Source organism: Staurois parvus, unplaced genomic scaffold (assembly GCF_062004578.1).
Source record: "Staurois parvus isolate SC_StPar_1 unplaced genomic scaffold, SC_StPar_1.0 ptg000213l, whole genome shotgun sequence".
Taxonomy (NCBI): Eukaryota; Metazoa; Chordata; class Amphibia; order Anura; family Ranidae; genus Staurois; species Staurois parvus.
Genome location: NW_028318009.1, coordinates 892,501 through 915,000, shown reverse-complemented (window position 1 = coordinate 915,000; position 22,500 = coordinate 892,501). Strand labels below are relative to the sequence as shown.

The 22,500-nt window shown below is 40.5% G+C and overlaps 1 protein-coding gene across 4 annotated transcripts in view; it reads left to right on the top strand.

Annotated features, from left to right (window-relative positions):
- Window positions 1-22,500, top strand: part of RPRD2 (regulation of nuclear pre-mRNA domain containing 2) — a 107,752-nt gene that overhangs the window by 51,679 nt on the left and 33,573 nt on the right. For 3 of the 4 annotated variants that reach the window (XR_016312972.1, XR_016312971.1, XM_089678947.1), the window contains exons 2-4: window positions 9,006-9,135; window positions 19,590-19,690; window positions 21,553-21,672. Coding sequence is in view for 2 of the 4 variants with exons in the window: in XM_089678947.1 (XP_089535073.1) it covers window positions 9,006-9,135; window positions 19,590-19,690; window positions 21,553-21,672 (351 nt within the window). In the remaining 2 variants the exon portion in view is untranslated. The remainder of the gene's footprint in view (window positions 1-9,005; window positions 9,136-19,589; window positions 19,691-21,552; window positions 21,673-22,500) is intronic. The other variant, XM_089678948.1, reaches the window with a different exon arrangement.

The following is a 22,500-nucleotide window of genomic DNA, read 5'->3' as shown; positions in this document are numbered from 1 at the left end:
CCACCCTCCCTGTTGTGTTGGGCCATACCCAGTTGACATTTTGAGATCTCCTGGGATGCCGGTTTCATTGTTTATTTTGAGTAGTTTGCACAACTGTTGAATGTACATGATGTATATTGGATTGTACAGTGTGTGATGTTAATTGGTCTTGATCTGTTGGAGACAGACAGCTGTTCTTTGCACACAAAAAAGGGAGCAACCATGGCAGACATCCTTTTGATGTAGTCTCCAGTGCTGCCATCCCTAAAGGATACATTAACTTTTTAAGAAAAAATAAATGCACATACTTTGGCAGGACAAAAAAAATGTGCATTTTATATTTTCCTGCAGGAGCCTGGAAAGCATTGCATCCGTGATCAGGTGTGCAATCTCCGAATGAACTACAAGACCGCTCAGCAGCACCCTCAGTCCATTCAAAACTACAAGCTGTCAGCTGTAATGGCTGATAGTAGTCTATTCATTCACTGGATTCTGTGAATGAATGACGTGACTGGCCCTGCATGGCTGCACTTTTTTTTTTTTTTTTTTTTTTTTTTTTTTTTTTTTTTTTTTTAATTGTGACAGCAGGTGCAGGGAGAAGATCCTTTGCTCGCCATTACTATGCGAGCGACATTGGGGGTAGATGCTGCAGGAGTTAGAACATGTTACATGTTCCACCCTAAATACAGGTGGAATATGTAGCATGTTCCAAAGGTGAACTTCTCATTTTTAGGAGAACAAAGTTGGTGTTTTAATCTGGATTACACTATGGAGAGCCTGTATATTTTTTTTTTTTCATGATACGATGTCGAACTGGGTGTATATATGAGCAGTGATCTGATCTAACGCAGCAGTACCATCGTTTTTGACATGTGGTTTTGAGCAAAGCTGGATATCTTGGATTGATCTACAAGTGCTGTTTGACCAATCTTTGGGCTCATGTACACGGGGTGTTAGAAAAACTCTTCTGAACGATGGAAACTGACTGCTAGAAAACGTAGGTTAAAAACATCGGTTTACCTACCGCGTTTATGCGTGTTTGCATTTGGAAGTGTTTTTAAAAGATAACCTCAGGAGACCTTCCCAAATGCCCAGAATGCTCTGAAAAATAGTAAATTTACTATTTTGGACATTTTGTGAGAAATAGAGCAAAAGTAGAGCAGTATGTGTTGAGATGACCTGTCTTTTCTGGTTGTACTCACTATGGATCCCATCATGAGCATAATGCGGCTCGTTCTACCATTTTTTTTTTTTTTTTTCCTTTACGTGAAACCTGGAGCTGACCGCGCTGGTGTACCGGGTCCATTACAATACATAGAAAACACTGTGCATGCATTTTTATGAAGAAAAAAGGCTCTGGAGAGCATATGGATATGGATAGCCAAAAAATGCATCTAAACGCAAATGCACACAAACGCGTTTAGAGGCATTTGAAACGCCAGTAAACTCTACTCCTAAACGCGATTTTTGTGCTTTCAAAAAATGACTGTAAACTCAACTGCCTGTAATATTTAATTTTCTCACAGAACACTGCCTGTAAACTACTGTAAATGACGATGTGTAGATGGACACATAGGAAAACATAAGAGTTCAGGGGCTGCTGGGAAAAAAACCACAGAAAAGCTCCTGAACGTGAGTAAGCCTCCCTTTGTTGTACATTGAGGTGCTGTGTGGTTCATCATTAACCGCTTCCCGTCCTCCCCATGGCAGTAATACTGCTACAGGGTGGCACGGGTGCACAAAATCGTGTGTGCGATTTCTGCACCTCTGGGTAGGCGGTGCGCACGAGCCCTACCCGCGCCGCTATTCACTGCCTCGGCTGTCAATCACCGGGTCCCGGACGGTGATTACTCGCTGGCATCCGGTAATCGTCGAGCATTACCGACGGGAGGGAGAGAAGTAAACAATACAGATCTCTCCTCTGTCAGCTCCTACACACTGCTTTGCATGGGTTTGCACAGCAGAGCAGTGTGCTTACAGTGAAGCACAGTTAACCCTTTGATTGCCCCACATGTTAACCCCTTCCTGCCCAGTGCCATTAGTATAGTGTCAGTGCTTTTTATTAGCACTGATCACTGTATTGGTATTACTGGGGATGTCAGTGACACCAAGTCGGTTCCCTCCAGTGTCAGAATGCCCGCCACAGTCCTGCTATAAGTCGCTGATCGCCGCCAGTACTAGTAAAAATGAAAAGGTGGAAAAAAAACTCCCAGTATATATACTGCCATTTATAAACGCTATAACGTTCGCGTAAACCAATTCATTTACACGTAGTGGGATTTTTTTTTTTTTAGCAAAGACATGGAGCAGAATACATTTTGGCCTAAATTTGATTAGCTTTTTTTTTAAAACCATTTACCGAACATGTTTAATGGCAAAAAGTTAAATAAAAAAAAAAAAAATAATATATATATATATATATATATATATATATATATATATATATATATTCTTGTAAATAAAAATTGCACAGGTGATCAAATACCATTGAAAAGAAGCACTATTTTGTGTGTGGGGTGGGGGGGAAGAGACATAAATTTAATTTGGGTACAGTGTTGCATGACCGCGCAATTGTCAGTTATAGTAACATAACGCAAATAGCCTGGTCAGGAAGGGGGGTAAATCCTCCAGTGGGTAAGAAGTTTTGGTGGCATTTTGACATCCACATCTGTCATTTCCCTCATAATTGAGGCACTGAATTCACAGCTTTTGGCTTCACACTTGGATTTGTTTATTTTTTCAGTTTGTGGTGACACAATAATTTGATATGTTTGCATTGCACTATTGTATTGCATATACATTTTAATTTTAGCGCTGCACTATTTTGTGAACTTATCATTTAACCTTACTACTCGGTGTACTTATTTATGGAGGTCTAAAGATTAATTTGGCTACTAAGTTGTATCCCCGTGGCAAGCAGCAAAGCACATCGGGTGGGATCGGTGCAGAGTCTGTATACATGGATTTGTGTGTGCAGCAAAGCTGAAAACAGACCCTGCATCCGTAAAGTCATTGTCATGGAGCCCTACTGGTTCCCGCACTTATCTGCACCAATCATTGCTCCAGCTATTAGAATGTGAAAGCTTCTCTCCGGTCAGTCTTACTGGTCCTTCACTATAATGGGCTCTCATACTAGCCAATGGGAATGTGCAAGATGCAGGATGGGAGGGGCTAGCATTGATGGAACAAGGAAGTATTTGAATCTCTTCAGTTAGTAATCCTGAGGATTTGGGCATTGTGGTGAAGACTACAGAAGATATATGCAGGCACCTTAGAAATCTGCTCGGTAAATTTTAGTTGTTGCGGTTTTTCCCTTGAAGATACACTTGGCTAAAACTAAGATTGCGCTTAAAGTTGAACTCCGGGCAGTTATAAAAAGACAGATTTACTGCAGCTCTGTAATCATTAATACGTTTTAATTGCTTTTTTTTTTTTTTTTTTTTTTTTTTTTTTTTTTTAAGTGTAAGCAGTATTGTACCTGAATTTGGCCTGGTATCCCTCACTTGCAATCCCTACACAGCAGAACTCTGGGTGAGGGAGAAGCTGCATGGGGAGCCAGTCAGTTGTGTTGTAGTCCAAGGAGCATGCGGATATGTGAAGAGAGCAGAGGGACAGAGGAGCTTCCCAGTCTGCTGCTTCTCTTTTCACTGTCAAGTCTGCCTCAGGGCATATGAAGATCTGCTTAAGTGCAGGTCTCATGCCCTGTGAGACAGGTTTATGTAGTGTTGCAGAGCCTTGTAAATCTCAGAACCGGCTTGACAGAAATACACATCCTATGGCAGATAAAAAGCCTATATACATTTTTTTATTTATTTTAAATTTTATTTATTTTTTTTATTTATTTATTTTTATTTTATTAATTTTTTTATTATATAAATAAAAAATATAAATAACAATTAAAAAAAAAAATATATATATATATATATAATGTATTTATTTTTATTTATTTATATTTTTTTAATTTATTTATATTTTTATTTTTTATTAATCTTTTGTATTTTGCTGTTTGCCTGGAGTTTAGTTTTGCATTCTAATTATGATAATCCATTGGTGACTGAGTTGGTGGCTCTCTGAGAGCAAGAGTGAGCATATTGCATTGACCTCTACTGAAGCATTAGGGGTAACATTACAATTGATGTTGCTAAATCTTCAAATTTATGAGTGGTTTCAATAGACTGAGAGTATAAAAAAAGAACACTCGCTCTGGGACATCACTAGTGGTTTCTCTTTGCCGACCAATAAAGAAGTGCAGCCAAAGCTCTCTTGGCTGTACTTCTGTTGCTCACAGGTATACAGTTTGTTCTGCACTCCTGTGATCCGTTCTCAACTGACAGCCGGCTGAAGCCCGCTGTCGTCACTCCGCAGGTCCAGTCTGCGGAAAGATCCCGACTTTAAAGTCAGGATCGATCCTAGGTTCTGGAGCTCAGCTGAGACAGTGGCCCTCTCCCCCTCCACAGTCCAGTGCTCTAGTGAGTGCGGGGGGGGGGGGGGGTTGGGGGCAGAGCTGGCGGTCCCCGCTTTCTTACAGCGGTGATGAGCACTCTCAGCTGTCATGTCATGTCAAGGGCTAGTTCACATTAGCTTTGAAAGCAGGCAGTTTAGGGGTGTTTGTAACGCCGCTCCAAACGCCTATGGAAATGATTAAAATGAAATGAAAAAAATCTTACGTTCTACTGTGGATCACAATTCAAGTGCATCTAAAAAATGTGAATATAACACGCCCAAATACATATAGCTGCTATAACACAAAACCCTATCCAGTATGGGCGAGATCAATAAATGTAAATAACATGCAGCACTCCAAATCCATAAAATTTCAATGGGAAAAAAGTGATACTCAGAGTCCCAAAGAAATTGCTTCTGAATGGCATATCCACCCTCCTGTGAACACCTGGTGCTCCAACCACACAAATGTGCACAATGCCTCCACCAGATGTCTGCTCACCTCCAGCAGTGCGACCTCACCTATATTATGCTCGGTCTAACTGCACTTTTGGTCCCATAATGGACTCTGAAGATCAACTTGATGAGTAATGGATCCCAATGGCTCGCTCCAAAAACACCCTTTGACAGTATTCCTCTCTCCAGTTGCAGTAGCTGACCAAATGCACCATTCAGAGGCTGGTGAGCACCACTGGTGTCTCCTCTACAAGGTGGGATCAGTGATCTCTGGAAATGATACTATGGGCAGCACATGGTGCTGTTCACATTATCAAAAACATGAAGCGTTCGCGTTGCGTCACTTCAAAATTGAAGCCTCATGTCGAGTCAGGAGGAGATGAAGCCTTTCAATGCCTCCCATTCAGGTCTATGGTGACGCTCCTCAAACGCTCTGGCAGGAATTTGTGGGGCATTAATACCATTAGTTTATTATAGGCGTTTTTGGTGCGGTTTTAACGCCTATAAATGCCTCAAAACTGCGCATAGGGTGTTTGGGGGGAGCGTTTTAACGCTTGTAAAATGCCTATACTAAAGCTCATGAACGCCTAACGCCCATACTAACGCTATAGGGGGGTTTTTGAAGAGTTAGAACTTTAGTCAAGTGTGAACGGCAAGGGACAGATGCTGCATCCAGCTAGCCAAGTATGATTTGAGAAATAAAACCAAAGCCATACTTTTTTTTCTTCTTTTTTTTTTTTAATTTTATTTTACACTACAAAATCAAATGCACAAGAACACAATTCCTAGTCCTTTATTCAGAAAACAGCTATTATATCTCCTAGATTGTAAGCTCCAAAGAGCAGGGCCCTCGATCCCCTCATGTTTTGCATTGTATTGGTATTGTTCTGTCACATGTTCTGTCCCCCTTTGTAATGTACAGCGCTGAGCGAACTATCGGTGCTTTATAAATACTGTATAATAATAATAATTATATACTAAGTGAAAGTCTGCGCGTTTTGGTTTGTGTATGGTTGCAGGTCAACTTTAGTCCTCAGGTGTCTAATTCACTGCTAGCTGATGTTTTCATGTACAACCTCCCCCAGGACTGACACATTGCCCCAGATAACGTATTTGTCACTTATATGCAATATTCCTTGTCCTGCTTTAAAAACTAATGTATTGAACAAAAAGTAATTTAATAAGCATTTACAAATATTCCAGTGAATAAAAAAGAAGTGTAAAGGTAAAGGGGTACACGTAAAAAAACGAAGGTAACAGTTTGCATTAAAGTTTTCCTGCTTTGTATAACAAGGGGACAAGTGAGCTTCTCAAGATCCTTCCCCCTGGCGGTGATGCATTTAAAGAACTGCTTTAGAGTAATTGTTATTAAAGAGTGTAAACAATATGCCAAGTCTTTATGCCAAGGTTTGGCTGGGGGAATGCAAAGTGTGTGCAGAGTTCAAGTAGAACTGAACCTTAAAGTGGAGTTCCACTCATTTTTGTGTTTTATTAAAAGTCAGCTACAAAAATTGTAGCTGCTTTTTATAAACACACATTCACCTGTCCCAGGGTCCATCGATGTTCTCTCCTACTGTCCTTTCCTCACCCGCACTGTCCTTTCCTCACCCGCACTGTCCTTTCCTCACCCGCACTGTCCTTTCCTCACCCGCACTGTCCTTTCCTCACCCGCACTGTCCTTTCCTCACCCGCACTGTCCTTTCCTCACCCGCACTGTCCTTTCCTCACCCGCACTGTCCTTTCCTCACCCGCACTGTCCTTTCCTCACCCGCACTGTCCTTTCCTCACCCGCACTGTCCTTTCCTCACCCGCACTGTCCTTTCCTCACCCGCACTGTCCTTTCCTCACCCGCACTGTCCCTTCTATCCCTGGCATTTCAACTGTAGGCACCTTCTTCACAACTGGGTGCCCACCGCGCATGCGCAAGTCATGCTCTTCATCCTGACTGGTCTGGTAGTTTTCTGGGACCTGTTTAGTGTCCCAGAAGACTGCAGGAGGAAGGAGGGGGGCCGAACTTCCAATTCCCGTCACTGCGGCAAACTGAACTGGAAGTGGGAGCGGGGTACCTGTCAAAACCAGGTTTCCCACCCCTCTATATTGCAGAATAGAGATGCTATGTCTAAAAACATATACTTTTTCAGTCTCTTGTACATGGCGTACACCATGGTGGTGTCTGAACTTGGATTGTAAGCTCAAGGAGCAGGGCCCTCCTAACTCTCTTGTATTGTTGCTGTATTGTCTCCCTTTATATTGTAAAGCGCCGATCAAACTGTTGGCTCTATATAAATCCTGTATAATACATGCACAGGGGTTGCATCACTTTGCTGATTGGGTTGAGAAGGAGCAGCAGCAGACTGAGGTCATATTTCTTCTCTCCTGTTAGCTTGCTGGTTGTCTGCACATCTGCATGCAGCACATTTGATTGGCTCCCAGTCCTGCCCCTTCCTTCCCAGCTTGAGTGCTGCTGTACAGGGGATTTCAGGAGGCTGATATTCATGTACTCCCTGTATTTGAAAAATACTTTTAATAAATGCTGAGCTGCATTATTATGGGATTTATATGTGCCTGAAGGTTGGCTTTAAAATCTAGGGTGGGGGACTGTGCCTGCCTTATGACTAAATGTTTGTTGTGCTATTGGCATATACCTGGCTACTTAACCCATTGCTGCTCTGGAGAAGGGACAATGAGATGTTAGTGCGGTCTTATTCAGGTGTGTTCTTGTGGGGAGCACTTTACTTGTTCTGAGATCCTTTTTTAAATATACCTAGACCATCTCCAGCCTGAATTTTTTGTTTTGTTTTGTGTGTTTGTTTTGTGTGTTTGTTTTGTGTGTTTGTTTTGTGTGTTTGTTTTGTGGTTTTGTTTTGTGGTTTTGTTTTGTGTTTTTGTTTTGTGTTTTTGTTTTGTTTTGTGGAAAATTTATAATGTCGGCTTTTACCCTAGGTTCACATCTAAGTGTTTCCCGCAGCATATTGCAGAAACGTCCTACAGTCCATTTAACAGAATTTCCTATGGGATACTTTCACTTCTCCTTATTTTTGACCCGTTGTGTTTTTGGAAAGTGTCTGGGACGACTTTGAAAGCAAAAATTGCATTTTTGGTTCTATAGACTTCAATGGAAACACTGCAGAAAAGCATGTAGTAAGCTTTTTTGATTTATTTAGCATTTTTAAATCTGCCTAGCAACAAGAAAATGGGGGGGGGAAAAACACGTCTAAAACGCTATGCAGAAAAGGCTCAAACGCAACCTGCATAGGTGTGAACCTAGCCTTACTTCTCTCAGAGATTTTTTCCCTCACTATCCAGGGACACCCAGACAGGAAGTGAAGGAAATTCTCCGACAGCATCAATGCAGTAAAAATGCTTCTGATAAGTTAAACATGGACATGCTAGGATGTCTGTCAGGTTTGTGTTTTTTTTTTATTAGACATAAGATTGGAACACCACTCTGTGGATTTTGTCCATACAATTTTGTATTCCAGCATAGGGTTTGAGGGTCTGCTTGAAGCTCAAAGAGGAGCCCAACCAGCCCGAAACTCCCCCTTTCATCTGGGCTTGATATGGGAAACCACACATATGGGCATAAACTGAACTGTTTTACCAGTGTGACAACAGGCACAGGCCTTTACAGCAAAGATTGGGCATCACTCAATTTGTTCCTTATTCCAAAATGCTACTGCATGGCACCCCGAAACCTGGTAGTTCACAGTATGTAAACTTTTTTTTTTTTTAGATTTTTACAAAGTGTTGCAGCTCATCTACCAATCTCACAATGCAGTACCGTGTCTCCTCTGTCTATAGAAAGGTGACCCAAATTGCAGGGATATTCCTCAGTCTTGGTAAAAGATGGGAGTTATGCAGACGCATGGATTTTGAGAGTACAGCAGGCGCTCAGCAGTAGCTTTTTTGTAAAGGAAGCAGACAGTGTGTCATTGGATGGTGCCTTGTACTTACTGTAGGGTTAGTATAGTTTACATTAGTAACATATGCTGTACAATATTCTGTGAAGCGTGGCAGCAGGAATCTACCTTGACACCTGTTTGGGAAAAAAGAAAAGCAAAATTTTAATTCTTTACACAAATGTAATTTTGGTAATTGGTGGTTGATTTCTCTTTCCTCCATTACAGCTGGGTTTGCGCACCGACTGAACCTGTTTTACCTGGCAAATGACATTATCCAGAACTGCAAAAGAAGGAATGCAATTGTCTTTCGTGATTCGTTTGCCGATGTGCTGCCAGAAGCTGCGTCTCTAGTAAGGTAGGTGCCCCTTTTTTTTTTTTTTTTTTTTTTTCTGGACATGGTTTTATGTTTGCATGTTTTAACATCTCACTGTTTTTAATGGTTGCAGATCTAAAGGTATTGTTGGTTGTACTAAAAATGTGTGTAAAAAAAAAAAAAAAAAAAAAAAAATGGTGCACTGAAATGAAAATTCTGGTGTTGAAACCAAAAATTCAAAATGCACTTGGCCGAAAAATGAAATGCGCAGCTTTTAAAAATATATTTTTTGGAAAAAAATACACTGATTTAAAAGAAATATATACCCCATCTTTTTAATTTTTTTATGTAAAATATTAAAGTGGATGTTACGGCGAGTAAATAGATACCAAACATGTCACGCTTTTAAAATTGTGCATGCTTAGGGAATGGCGTGAAACTGCGGTATTAATAATCTCCATGGGTTATGCTTTAAAAATGTTTACAGGTTAGCAGTGTAAAGTTAGGAGGTCTGGTGTGAGAATTATTGCTCTTGCTCCAACGTTCGTGGTGATACCTCACGTGGGGTTTGAACACAGTTTACATATGTGGGCGTGGCCTATGTATGCGTTCACCACAATGTGCGAGGGGGCACTTTTTAAACTTTTTTTTTTTTTTTTTTAATTTTGCACTGGCCCTTTAAAAAAAAAAAAAAAAATCCTTTTCTTATCACAAGAAATGCATGCATCCCTTGTGATTGAAATAATTAGTGACAGGTCCTGATTATAGAGAGATATATGGGTTCAATAAGACCCCACATCTCTCCTCTACAATGTAAAGCATTAGATCAAACAAAAGCATTGATCTAGTGCTTTAAAAAAAATGGCCGGAACCGGAAGTGACATTTCTCCGGTCCTCCAAGAGCATAAAGATGAGTGGTAGCCATCTTTCCTTCACCTCTATGCCCAGCACCGGGATTGATGGTTTCTCAGGTAAGGCTGAGAACTACCGAGGGGTGAGTTTTTCTCGGCACCTGTATCGGTGCGCTTTTTTTTTTTTTTTTTTTTTCTTCCATATTTCGGCCACCAAAATTTCAGTGCATCCCTAGTGTAAAAAAAAAAAAAACCTAAAAATGTTCTGTTTTACTTGTTACTCTGTCCTGTTTTTACCTCTTTAACAATAGAGCTACTGGATGTATCTGTTTTGTATGTTAAAGGCTCCCTTTTCGGCAGATGTAAAATACAGCCAGGAACATCCGTTTTGTTTATTTTTTTGACATGTGAACAGCTTGAGACATCACTGAATAAAATTTAATTCAAATGGATGAAGTTTCCTTTTATTGCCGAGACTATCAGTTCTGAGATTTCACTAGATTTTTATTGGTTGGTTAGTGTTAAGTGGGACACAGCGGATCACCGATCACTGAAAGAGCCGACGATGTCGGCTCGGTCATGTGATCAGCTGTGTCCAATTACAGCTGATCACATGTAAATAGGGAAATGCCAGTTATCAGCATTTCTCTCCTCTCGAACTATCACATTATCACATTGACAGTTCGAGAGGAGAGCCGGTAATCTGCTTTCCACAGACGGGACATGTACACTGATCATCAGGGCACTGATGATCAGTGTAGCCCCAGCACTGCCACCTGTCAGGGCTCATCCAGTGCCTTTATGTCAGGGCTCATCCAGTGCCTTTATGTCAGGGCTCATCCAGTGCCTTTATGTCAGGGCTCATCCAGTGCCTTTATGTCAGGGCTCGTTAATGCCACATCAGTGCCCATCTGAGCTGCCTTTCAGTGTCACCCATCAGTGCTGCCTGTCAATGCTCATCAGTGCAGCCTATCAGTGCAGCCTCATTAGTGCACATCAGTGAAGGAGAAAAATCACTTATTTACAAACTTTTATTACAAAAACTAAAACTTTTTTTTTTTTTTCAAAATTTTCAGTGGTTCTTGGTTTAAGAAAAAATAAAAAGTCCAGAGGTGATTAAATACCACCAAAATAAAGCTCTATTTGTTACAAAAAAATGATAAAAATTTCATATGGGTACAGTGCTGCATGACCGCGCAATTGTCATTCAAAGTGCGACAGCGCTGAAAGCTGGAAATTGGCCTAGGCAGGAAGGGGGTAAAAGTGCCCGGTAGGCGAGGGGTTAAAGGTCAGTCCACACAGAGAGTCAGCACAGAGTCCTTTTTCAACCTGTTCATAATGGTGTGTTGCTGCAAACCATGCACACATTGCTGTGCCATTCATTGTCCATGGGACCCCAACGCACCTCCAGTGCATATACAATGTACTACTGTGCGCTGTGCTATAATGTTGCTTGTCCCTTTTTATTCTTTAGCTTTTCTGGTGCGTTGGCAGCCCATTTAATTGAATTGGCTGCCATAACACAATGCATATTTGGGGTCTGTGTTGATAGGCGGTTTACTTCAGAGCTGCTGCTTGCTGGGAATTCAGAATTCATTGCAGGTGCATCTGACCTTCTCCAGCTAATTCTGAAGTGTTTCAAACTGCTGTCAAAAGCACATTGCATTTGCCTATCAAAGCCAGGCACAGGCCCTTAGTACACACATCGGGGTGGACAGGTATGAATTGGAACTACAGCTTGTGTCTGAGATACTGACAGATAATTTCCTGACCCTCTGTCCACCTGTAAGTTTTTTTTGTTTTTTTGTGTGTTTTGTTTACCTGTTTGTTTCTAACTCTACATGTTGTATTCTGTGTAATATAAAATGTTATTAAACTTAGTAGGAAGAGTAGAATCGCTTCATAAGCAGCAGTGCGGACCTGAGAACTTAAAGGATAAGTTCACCTTTTAACAAATGATAAATGCACTTATTTTGCAGGTTAAAAAGTGTGCATTTAACCCCATCACGCCGATGTAGCACAAATCAGCAGCCTCACAGAAATGGGCTTTTTTTCCGTGTGGCCGCATATCTTGTGTACTTGTTTTTGTGCTGGGAGTGCACCACAAAGACCAGGATGTCACTGAGAGCCTCAGGTCCTGTTTGAACGATTGGAACCCAGGACTCCCAATTCCAGGTCACATGATCGCTGTGATAGACTCTGATAGGCTATCGCAGTGATCAGTCAGTGTACAGCCCTCCCCCTTTGTTTTTTGTTTGTTTTTTTTTTCTCTGGAGGAGAGCTATTGTATCTTCCTCTCCTTGCATAGAGAAAAAAAAAAAAAATATTAAAAAAATAAATTAAATGCCTAGACCAAAGTTTGATCTAGTCCATTGCCAGGGTTAGTGGTTGGGGTGAAAGGTCAGGATATTAAAAAAAAAAAAAAAAAAAAAAATTGGTCCGTGTGTTTTTAGGTAAAAAAAAAAATGCACACTTTTGTTTCTGGGCTGTACTGCGGGTACAAACCACAAATAACATACACCTATATATGCGATTGGCAAGAGCTGGAAAATCTATTTTGATTTGTTCTTTTGGTGGTAGTTATGGTAGTAACCAGAAACACACAGCTAAATTTAACTAAATTATATATTTATATTTTTTTTATTACCATTTTGGGCCAGTTTCCCTTTGATAATAAAAAAAAATCCATTACCATTTACCACCAGATGAAAGCCCAGTTTTTCCTGAGAAAAGACAAGGTATAGTTAACCTGGATGTACAAAGTATTTACATGTAAGATGTCCAGTTTTACGAACATGTCAGTTGCAAAATTGTGCTTAGGCGTTTGCTTTGTTTTACCTTTTAGGAGTGAAGGAGTTAATATGTGGAGCCTCTCTAAAGCATTGCACCAGCGATCAGTTTTCAAAACGCAGTGCCTTTATGATCTGCAGCGGGTGTCAATGCAATGCTAACACCCCAAATGCAGTGTGCTTGCTAGCACTGGTGCAGAAGTACTGTGCAATCTGGTTGCAGTGCTTTTAAAGTTGTGTATGCACTACTTTTGGTGCAGTGCGATTTCAGCCCGTTCAAATGAATGGACTGGAAACTCACTACTCAGATCTCACCAGAATGAGTGTTCCTGTTCGATGCCTACTGTGAACTGGCCCTAAATGCAGAGCTCTAATCAACAGATCTTCTGTTTTCAGTAGATGCTAGGTAGTTAACCATTTCAATACCTTGCAATTTTCCACCTTCCTGCCCAGGCCATTTTTCACGTTTCAGCGCTCTCACACTTTGAATGACAATTGTGCAGTCATACAACACTGTACCCAAACTAAAATTTTATCATTTTCTTCACACAACTAGAGCTTTCTTTTGGTGGTATTTAATCACCGCTGGGGTTTTTATTTTTTGCTAAATTAACAAAAAAAGGCCAAAAATGTTGAAAAAAATACACGTTTTTCTTTGTTTCCGTTATAAAAATTTACAAATAAATAATTGTTCTTCATAAATTTAGGCCGAGATGTATTCTGCTACATGTCTTTGGTGAAAATAACCCAAATTAGGATGTATTATTTAGTTTGTAGGAAAGTTATAGAGTTCACAAACTATGGTATAGATCTGAATATTGATCAATCCTGAAGTACTGACGGCCGATCTAATTTCTTGAGGTCCAAGAATGTCAGAACAGTACAGATATCCCCCAAATGACCCCTTTTTGCAGAGTAGACAGTCCGACGTACTTCATAAGAGGCATGGCGAGTTTTTTGAAGTTGTATTTTTTTTGTCATCATTTTTCGGAAAATTAAAAAATTAAAAAAATTATTTTCACTATTTTTTTTTTTACATACTGTCACCAGTGCAGTACAGCGTCATCATATAACTGGCATGGCTGTGAACAGGGACACTGACTGGTGTTTTTTTTTTTTCTTTTTTTTTTTTTTTTTTTTTTACACAATTTGCTTATAGCAAAGAAATACTTTGCTATAAGCAAGCATTTACCTGAATGAAATGGATTCATTCAACTTTTTTTTTTTTTGTGCTTAGCTGTGATTTGGTCACAGCTAATCACATGACATGTGCATGTGATTAGCTGTGACCATTCACAGCTAGGCACTAGTATACAATGGATGGCATCATGAATGAAGCCATCCATTGTATACAACTGTCATGTGACCTGCTGTGATTGGTCACAGCAGGTCACATGGTACCTGCAACGGAGTCGGTACTCGGATCTGACATCGGCCGTGTCCGAGGTACACGCCCGGTGACAGATCGAGCCGCTGCGCCGCTCTGCATTAGCGCAAACGGCGCATGTGCGGGAGCACGCCAAATGGTGTGCACCCTGAGTGGAGAAGCAACTTTCAAGCCGCCAAACGGCCATTGGCCAGGCGGCAAATGGTTAAACCACCTAACAGCTTCTTACATTTTTCAGAAGTATCACGTCTAGGTGAATGATCCGTTAGCATGGATGCTCTTAACATGGAAAAAAAAAATCTGAAGTAGGCACACTTGAAGCATCATTGAACCCAAAATGTTTTTAAATGTCTTTTATGTTTTTTTTTTTTTTTTTTAAATTTAAATGTTTTATTGGTTTCATATCCCCATATTAAATGTACAAAAGCTAATAAAACCGTATACATTACACATTTCTGACATAACACTCCCCAGAAATAACCTTAATCTCAGTGACCTTTTACCCCTCCCCTATCCCTCCCCCCCACCCTTTGATTATGCATTTTTAACTTCATTCTAGAAATCCTGAACCTTAGCTATTACTGGTATTATACTGTACTAAATTTATCCCCTTCCCCTTTTCCTTATTTCACATTCTAGGTATACCTCTGAATTTTTAAACTGTACCCACTTTTCCCAACTTGTATGAAATACCTCCATTTTTTTTTTTCTCCCTCCATTTGGTAAACTTCCTCCATTCTATATATCTTCTCCACTCTTTCTACCCAATCCTTTTTCGGTGCCTGTTGTTTCTTCCAAAACTTCGGTATCAGTCCCTTCGCTGCATTTAAATAATACAATAATCCAGTTTTGTTTTTTTTATATATATATATATATATATATATATATATATATATATATATATACACGGAAGCTCGGTACCAAAAAGAAGGCAAGTCTCAGGGTCCTTAGAAATATTTACCTCTGTTATTTCCTGAATTATACTCACTATGCCCTCCCAGTATTCTTGAATTTTGTGACACTCCCACCATAAGTGTATCATTGTACCTCTGTCCACATCCCCACCAACATAAAGGTGAGTTGTCTCCACTTATTCTATGCGCTACATTCGGTGTAATATACCATCTTACTAAACACTTATAATTCATTTCCATTTCTCTCATATTTCCATTCCCGTGAATTAAACTATATATTTTCTTTTGTTTTCCCTCATCCATTATTACTTCTAAATCCCTTTCCCACTTCTCTATAAATAGTGGCCGTGATTAAACCTGTGAGAATTTTATATATTTTTAGTGATCCCGTGCTTCCCATCTCCTCTTATATTTAATAAGTGCTCAAAGGGGTTCCAATCTTCTCTTTTTCTTAATGGCACTGGGAGACTACCTACAAAATGTTTTAGTTGACCATACCGCCATTCATCCATTCTCGTAAATATATCACTCTTACTTTCCAGTTCACTAAGTGGACACAATTCTTCTCCCACCATTATATCTTTTAATTGAGCATCTTTCTTCTTTATCCGATTCCCTGTTATACTCTTTACCTGGAGGAGAAAACTCTGTAGATCCTAGGGGCATTAACAATGAATTAAATTCCCACCCCCTTTGTGTAAAGTGTCCCAAACTCTCAAAAACATTACGTGTAAACAATAAATGTCTTTACGTTTAACACTGAACATATACTTATCGTTTTATATAGGTTAAGAAAAAAATTAATTTTGCTGTTCTTTGCTGCTTTCCTCTTGCTTGTGTCCCCGCTGCAGCATCTGATCCTATGGTTTTTCCGTTGCTGCATGCACTACACATGCTCTGTAGCGAAAGAGGAAGCCATTCCCTTCTTTGTCCCAGGCTAGGCAGCCCTTGTGACTGTTGTGTCATATACACAGATCCAGGGGCGGACTGAGAACTCGTGGGGCCCCCGGGCAATAGGGGATCATGGGGCCCCTGTGCGCTTGCCCAAACTCAAAAAAGCCTATGGAAAAGGTACCGGGGCATCTCATGGGGCCCCCTACTGACCCCGGGCCCTCGGGCAGTGCCAGAGTTTCCAAATGGTCAGTCCGCCCCTGCACAGATCAGTAACAGGCTCCCTACTCTCTCCTCTTTAATAGGAATTATAATTTAAACCATTGATTGTATTTAGATCAGTGGCGCTTTAGTCAGAAAACTAGATCTTGCTAGGTCACTTCATGCTGGCCTCTTTTTGCAGATATAGCTGTGTAAAACAGTGAAAATAAGTGCCTACACTGTTTAAAATCCAGTAATACTGTTTCGCTGTGCACCTGCTCAGTTGCTCTCTATTTTTTGGCACTGCTGAATTTGTAGAAGCCGATCTGACAGCCTAAAAATTTACTGCTGCTCAGGGCTCTGGGCTTCAGCAAAATGGCCGCCTCTTGCAAGAAGAAGCCGGATCAATGCTGGAGGCAGTTTACAGCACACACTAATTTTGGTTGTTTTTGGCTAAAGAACATTATAAAGTTATGGATTAAGTAGCCCTTGTAAAACACTTCAGTGATATTAGTTATGTATTTTTTTCTTTTTAGGTTTAGTTCACATATACAGTTGTGTTCAAAATAATAGCAGTCAGACATCACTAACCTGATCAATCACTTTTTGGTAGAAATGATATTTCTATATGGCACATAATTTACTAGCAGGTGTTGTAGAGTAATAGAAATCCAACAGACCCAACAGTCATGACATGCATGCTGCTGATTCTGTGTAATTGAATCACTCATTGAAAGGGGCATGTTCAAAATAATAGCAGTGTGGAGTTCTATTAGTGACATCATTCATTCTTTGAAAAACAGGTGGCAGTTATTGCCCTTATTTAAGGAAGGAAGGCAGCAAATGTTGTACATGCTGGTTACAGTGCATTTCTCTCAGAAATTCTGAGGAAAATGGGTCGTTCCAGACATTGTTCAGAAGAACAGCGTACCTTGATTAAAAAGTTGATTGGAGAGGGGAAAACCTAATAAAGTGCAGAAAATGATCGGCTGCTCAGCTAAAATGATCGCAAATGCTTTAAAATGGCAACCAAAACCTGAAAGACGTGGAAGAAAGCGAAAAACTACCATTCGAATGGATAGAAAAATAGCCAAAATGGCAAGGACTCAACCAACAATCAGCTCCAGGAAGATGAAGGAAGGTGTGACGTTCCCTGTGAGGACTGTTACAATTAGAAGACGCCTATGTGAAGCCAAGCTATCTGCAAGAAGTCCCCGCAAAGTCCCACTGTTGGAAAAAAGACACGTGCTGAAGAGGTTACAATTTGCCAAAGAGCACATTGACTGGCCTAAAGAGAAATGGCGCAACATTTTGTGGACTGATGGAAGTAAGATTGTTCTTTTTGGGTCTAGTGGCCGGAGACAGTTTGTCAGACGACCCCCAAACACTGAATTCAAGCCACAGTACACTGTGAAGACAGTGAAGCATGGTGGTGCAAGCATCATGCTATGGGGGTGTTTCTCATACTATGGTGTTAGGCCTATTTATCGCATACCAGGGATCATGGATCAGTTTGAATACATCAGAATACTTGAAGAGGTCATGCTGCCTTATGCTGAAGAGGAAATGCCCTTGAAATGGATGTTCCAACAAGACAACGACCCCAAACACACCAGTAAACGTGCAACATCTTGGTTCCAGACCAACAAGATTGACGTTATGGAGTGGCCAGCCCAATCCCCGGATCTTAATCCAATAGAAACTTGTGGGGTGACATCAAAAATGCTGTTTCTGAGGCAAAACCAAGAAATAGAGAAGAACTGTGGAATGTCGTCCAATCATCCTGGCCTGGAATACCTGATCACAGGTGCCAGAAGTTGGGTGACTCCATGCAACACAGATGTACAGCAGTTCTCAGAAACAGTGCGACTACAACCAAATATTCATGAAGTCATTCAAAGGAAAGCAAAATCTTCAAACATTTCTCAGTTTATATAGTGAATGTTTGAGTTTGTAAAGAAGAATACAAACACTGCGATTTTTTTTTTTTGAACCGTCTAATATTCACTTTTCTTCAAATTTTTTTAGAGGAACACATTTGATGTATTTTTCTTCATGTTTTGATTTGGAATAGAATGTGTCGTGTTCCCAATGCATTTGTGTGGATGGAAATAAAAGCTATTAGAAGGATTTTGAGCTTTATTCACTTTTACAACACACTTACTATATTGAAGACAACCGTATATGCGGTTTGCGTGCGGCTGTGTTTTGCTCATGCACAGCAGCTATTTCATTCGAATGGGCTGCTGTATTCACTGAAGATGCAAAAAGTTACCGCAGGAAAACTGCATAGTGCATTGTGGTTTCCGGTGTATTAGGGGTACCATCTCTTATGAGCGGCAGCATGGTTTTTTTTTTTTCTCTGCGGGTTGGTGCAGGTCTGCAGCGGCAACCCACCCACACAAGTGTGAACCTAGTCTTACATTAAAGTAGTAGTAAAAAAAAAATCTCCCTGCAAGTTAAGAGCATAATTTATTTATTTCATTTACTTTTATATAGCGCCGTCAATTTACGCAGCATTTTACATATATATATTGTGCATTCACATCAGTCCCTAACCCTCAAGGGGCGTACAATCTAAGGTCCCTATCTCACATTCATACATATACTATGGACAATTTAGACAGGATCCAATTAACCTACCTGCATGTCTTTGGAGTGTGGGAGGAAACCGGAGTACCTGGAGTAAACCCACGCAGGCACAGGGAGAACATGCAAACTCCAGGCAGGTGGTGCCGTGATTGGGATTCGAACCAACAACCCTAGTACTGCCAGGCAGAAATGCTAACCACTAAGCCAATGTGCCGCCCATAATGTACTAGTATGCATCACGTACGAGCAGATTATGAAAGACTTACCTGAAAATGAAACCCTCTAGCGGACCGCCGTCTTAGCTCCCTGGTGCTTCCATCTTTGCCTGGTCTTCCATCCAGTTCCGCGGGCTACAGCCGTATGACTTGCCAAGCCACGATGACATTGTATGCCGTCCATTGAGAACGCAGTGTGCATGTGCCAGTGAGATCACTGGTGCTGCTAAACTCTATTGCCTTTTTATAGGTTTACCTGTAGGTAAAAGATTAGACTTTGCTAGCACTGGGCAGACTTGGGCTGACGATTCACCCTTCCTTATATAAGGTGTATAGCTATGCAATAGGATTGCTGGATGCTCCTCTTCCAGATCTTTCCCTGCAGATGGGATTGGGTAGGGGAAGATCTTGTGACCATTACTGAGCTGTGTTTAAGGCATTTACAAGCTTTATTTTTAAAACTTCGTAGCAGATGTAATATGTACTGTATAAACCTATTGAGAAGATAGATCTGTGTGAGTTTAATATCACTTTAAAAGCAATTGTGGACAGTTTGGAACTTTTTTATTTTTAATATTTTGTAGTTGGTAGTGCATAAACTATTGCATAATAGTTGCCTAACAAGTGTCTTGCTCTTTTTTTTTTTTTCCCCTAAGGGACCCATCGGTGATGAAATCTATAGAGAGAATCTTTAAGATTTGGGAAGAAAGAAGTGTCTATCCTGAGGACACTATTGTAACATTTAAATCTGCTCTAAGTAAGTGTTTTAAAAAGCTGTTATTTAAAAAAAAAATTTAGCTGTCTTACTGCACCAATGCGTTTGATTTGTAATGTCTCATTTGCATAGCCATACTGATTGATGCAAAGTGTATAGTCCACAGGGCACTCCTGCTGAAACCAGACCTCTGTAGCCATTATGGGGGGGGGGGGGGGGGGTGCCAGAATAGATATCAAGGATAGGGAAGCCAAACAGACACTGAGGCAGCTGTTCATTGAGTTGAAAGCAAAGTTAGTGCAAAAAAGACATGGAAAGAATGCTCCTCTAAGTGTAGTATTGGCAGTTTAACATACAAAGACAAAATTCCACTTACAGAAGTCAAAGCATGACAGGCTCATCATAGTACATTCGACCGATGTTACTGGTGGTATGGGTCAAGGGCCGTCCAGGAGTCGTTGGAAGTGACGTAACGTGGAGGCAGTAACGCGTTTCGGAGCATGCGCAGAGGGCTCCTTCATCAGACCTCAGTCAGACTCCTCCCGGGGTTCTACAGCCATCTTGGTTCTGATATCCCTGCATTCCACGGGTCACGCTGCCACTGGATGGCCGAACGGCCCTTAACCCATACCATCAGGAACATCGGTTCAGTTTACTATGATGAGCCTGTCATGTTTTGACTTCCTGTAAGTGGAATTTATCTTTGTCTGTTAATAAACTGCCAATACTACACTTAAAAGCACTTTTTTTCCATGTCCTTCTGATTGATGCAGGATCTTGCTGGCAAGAAATGGTAATCATTACACATGAGGGGTTTGTGCTAAATTTTGCATTCATTCATGGACCCAGTGGGGGGCTGCTGCTGGGCTGACACATAAATATCACCAATATGTACTTTGCCTTGAATGATGACTACCTTCAGTCATTTAGAATCAGCCATGTTCATTCTGACTGACTCCTTCAGATGAGGAGATGTAAACCTCAATAGAGTGTAATCAGCAGCATGAGCACCACTGCCTGTTGCTGTGATATTATGATTTCAATGATATTACAAAAAAGATATCAAAGTTTATTATGCGCTGGTGTGTGGGCATACATCCTGTTCCTTGACGCAACAGATATTGAATTCTCCATTTTCAAGTTAAACTCTGAGGAATATTCAAAATTACCTTCCAGTGGGGCTTCCCCTGAACTGCAAGGGTTCATTTATTTTTATTTCTTTTTCTAGCATACTAAAAAAAAAACCTGTTTTTTATTTACCTTTCCCGAGAGTTGAGCTTTTAAGATGGTGCACCATAATGTGACACTTAACCTCCCTAGCGGTCTGATTATGTCCATATTTCTGTGCTCAAAGCGGTACAATTTTTTGCATGGAAATATGTATTTGTTATTGTAGGCCTGTAATTTTTAGGAATAACTCACTGAAATATGTCCGAACAAGAGTCTAGTAAACATGTATGTTAAAATTTGAAACCCGAAATCATAAATTATAATATAATAAATGATCATAAAAAATATAATAAATTTAATTAAATAATAAAATCAAACCAAAAGCACTGAAATTTGAAATATAGCACCAAGTTTGCACATCACTGAGCTCAGTCGCAGAATCTGTTTCAGTGTCTGACGAATTTCCCCCACGAATCATTACTCAATTCTGCAAGTGGTTCTAATTTACTATCGCTGTTCTCTAGCTGGTCTAAAACCGATTTTGACCTAGAGGGACGCTTTTTGGATGCCATGGATGTTTCTCAGTTTCCAGGCAGAAAGAACAGTAAAAATGCAGGCAGGGTACAGAACAAAGCACTCGGGACAAAATGTATGTGAAATGGTTTGATACAGGAATGTTTTACTGTGTGATTTTAGTGAATTTCACTTTTTGTCATTTTCAAATTTCCCGCCAGTTACTTCCCCGTATGTCCCGACGCTCGCAGGGGATGGAACCCAGATGGCAGATGCTGGCATCCGCAGGAGGACGTTACAAGGGACACTGCAGGAGGGACATCGCGGGAGCGCAGGACAAGGTAAGTGATCAAGGGATCCTGGAGCACCACCTCATGGTAAGCCCAAGTGTAGCTCGGGGTTACCGCTTTTGGTACTAAAACTTTACCCCGATCTACACTCGGGAATACCGCCAGGGAGGTTAAGCTGGTCATACATGGATCGAAAATCATCTGATTTATCAACTTCAGACAGTCCTGCTGTCAGCTTGATGTGCCAATAGGCTGCGTGCGGTCAGTATATTTTTTGACAACAGAAAGGCAGGGGAGTCTCCTCTGCTGTCAGAATAAAAATTTTACAGCTTGGAGGATTCCCACATCATACTCCAGTGTGGATAATGGAATCTGGTCCAATTAAAAAAAACAGACCCGTGTATGGGTAGCATAACCACTGCAGTACAGGGAACTTTTACCCCCTTTCCTGCCCAGAACAATTTTCAGCTTTCAGCGCTCTCGCACTGACAATTGCGCAGCAACACTACCCAAACTAAATTTTTATAATTTTGTTCACACTACAGCTTTCTTTTGGTGGTATTTAATCACTGGGTTTTTAATCTTTTTAAAATTAACGAAAAAAGACCAAACATTTGGAAGAAAAAACATATTTTTCTTCGTTTCTGTTCTAAAATTTTGCAAATTGTTCATAACTTTAGACCAAGAGGTATTCTGCTACATTTCTTTGGTGAAAATAACCCAAATCAGTATTTATTATTTAGTCTGTAGGAAAAAGTCCACATACTATGGCTTATATCTGAAAATCGATCAATCCTGAAGTACGTACGGCTAATCTGATTTTCTAGAGGCCCAAAAATGTCAGGACAGTACAGAATTACATTTTTTTTTTTTTTACAA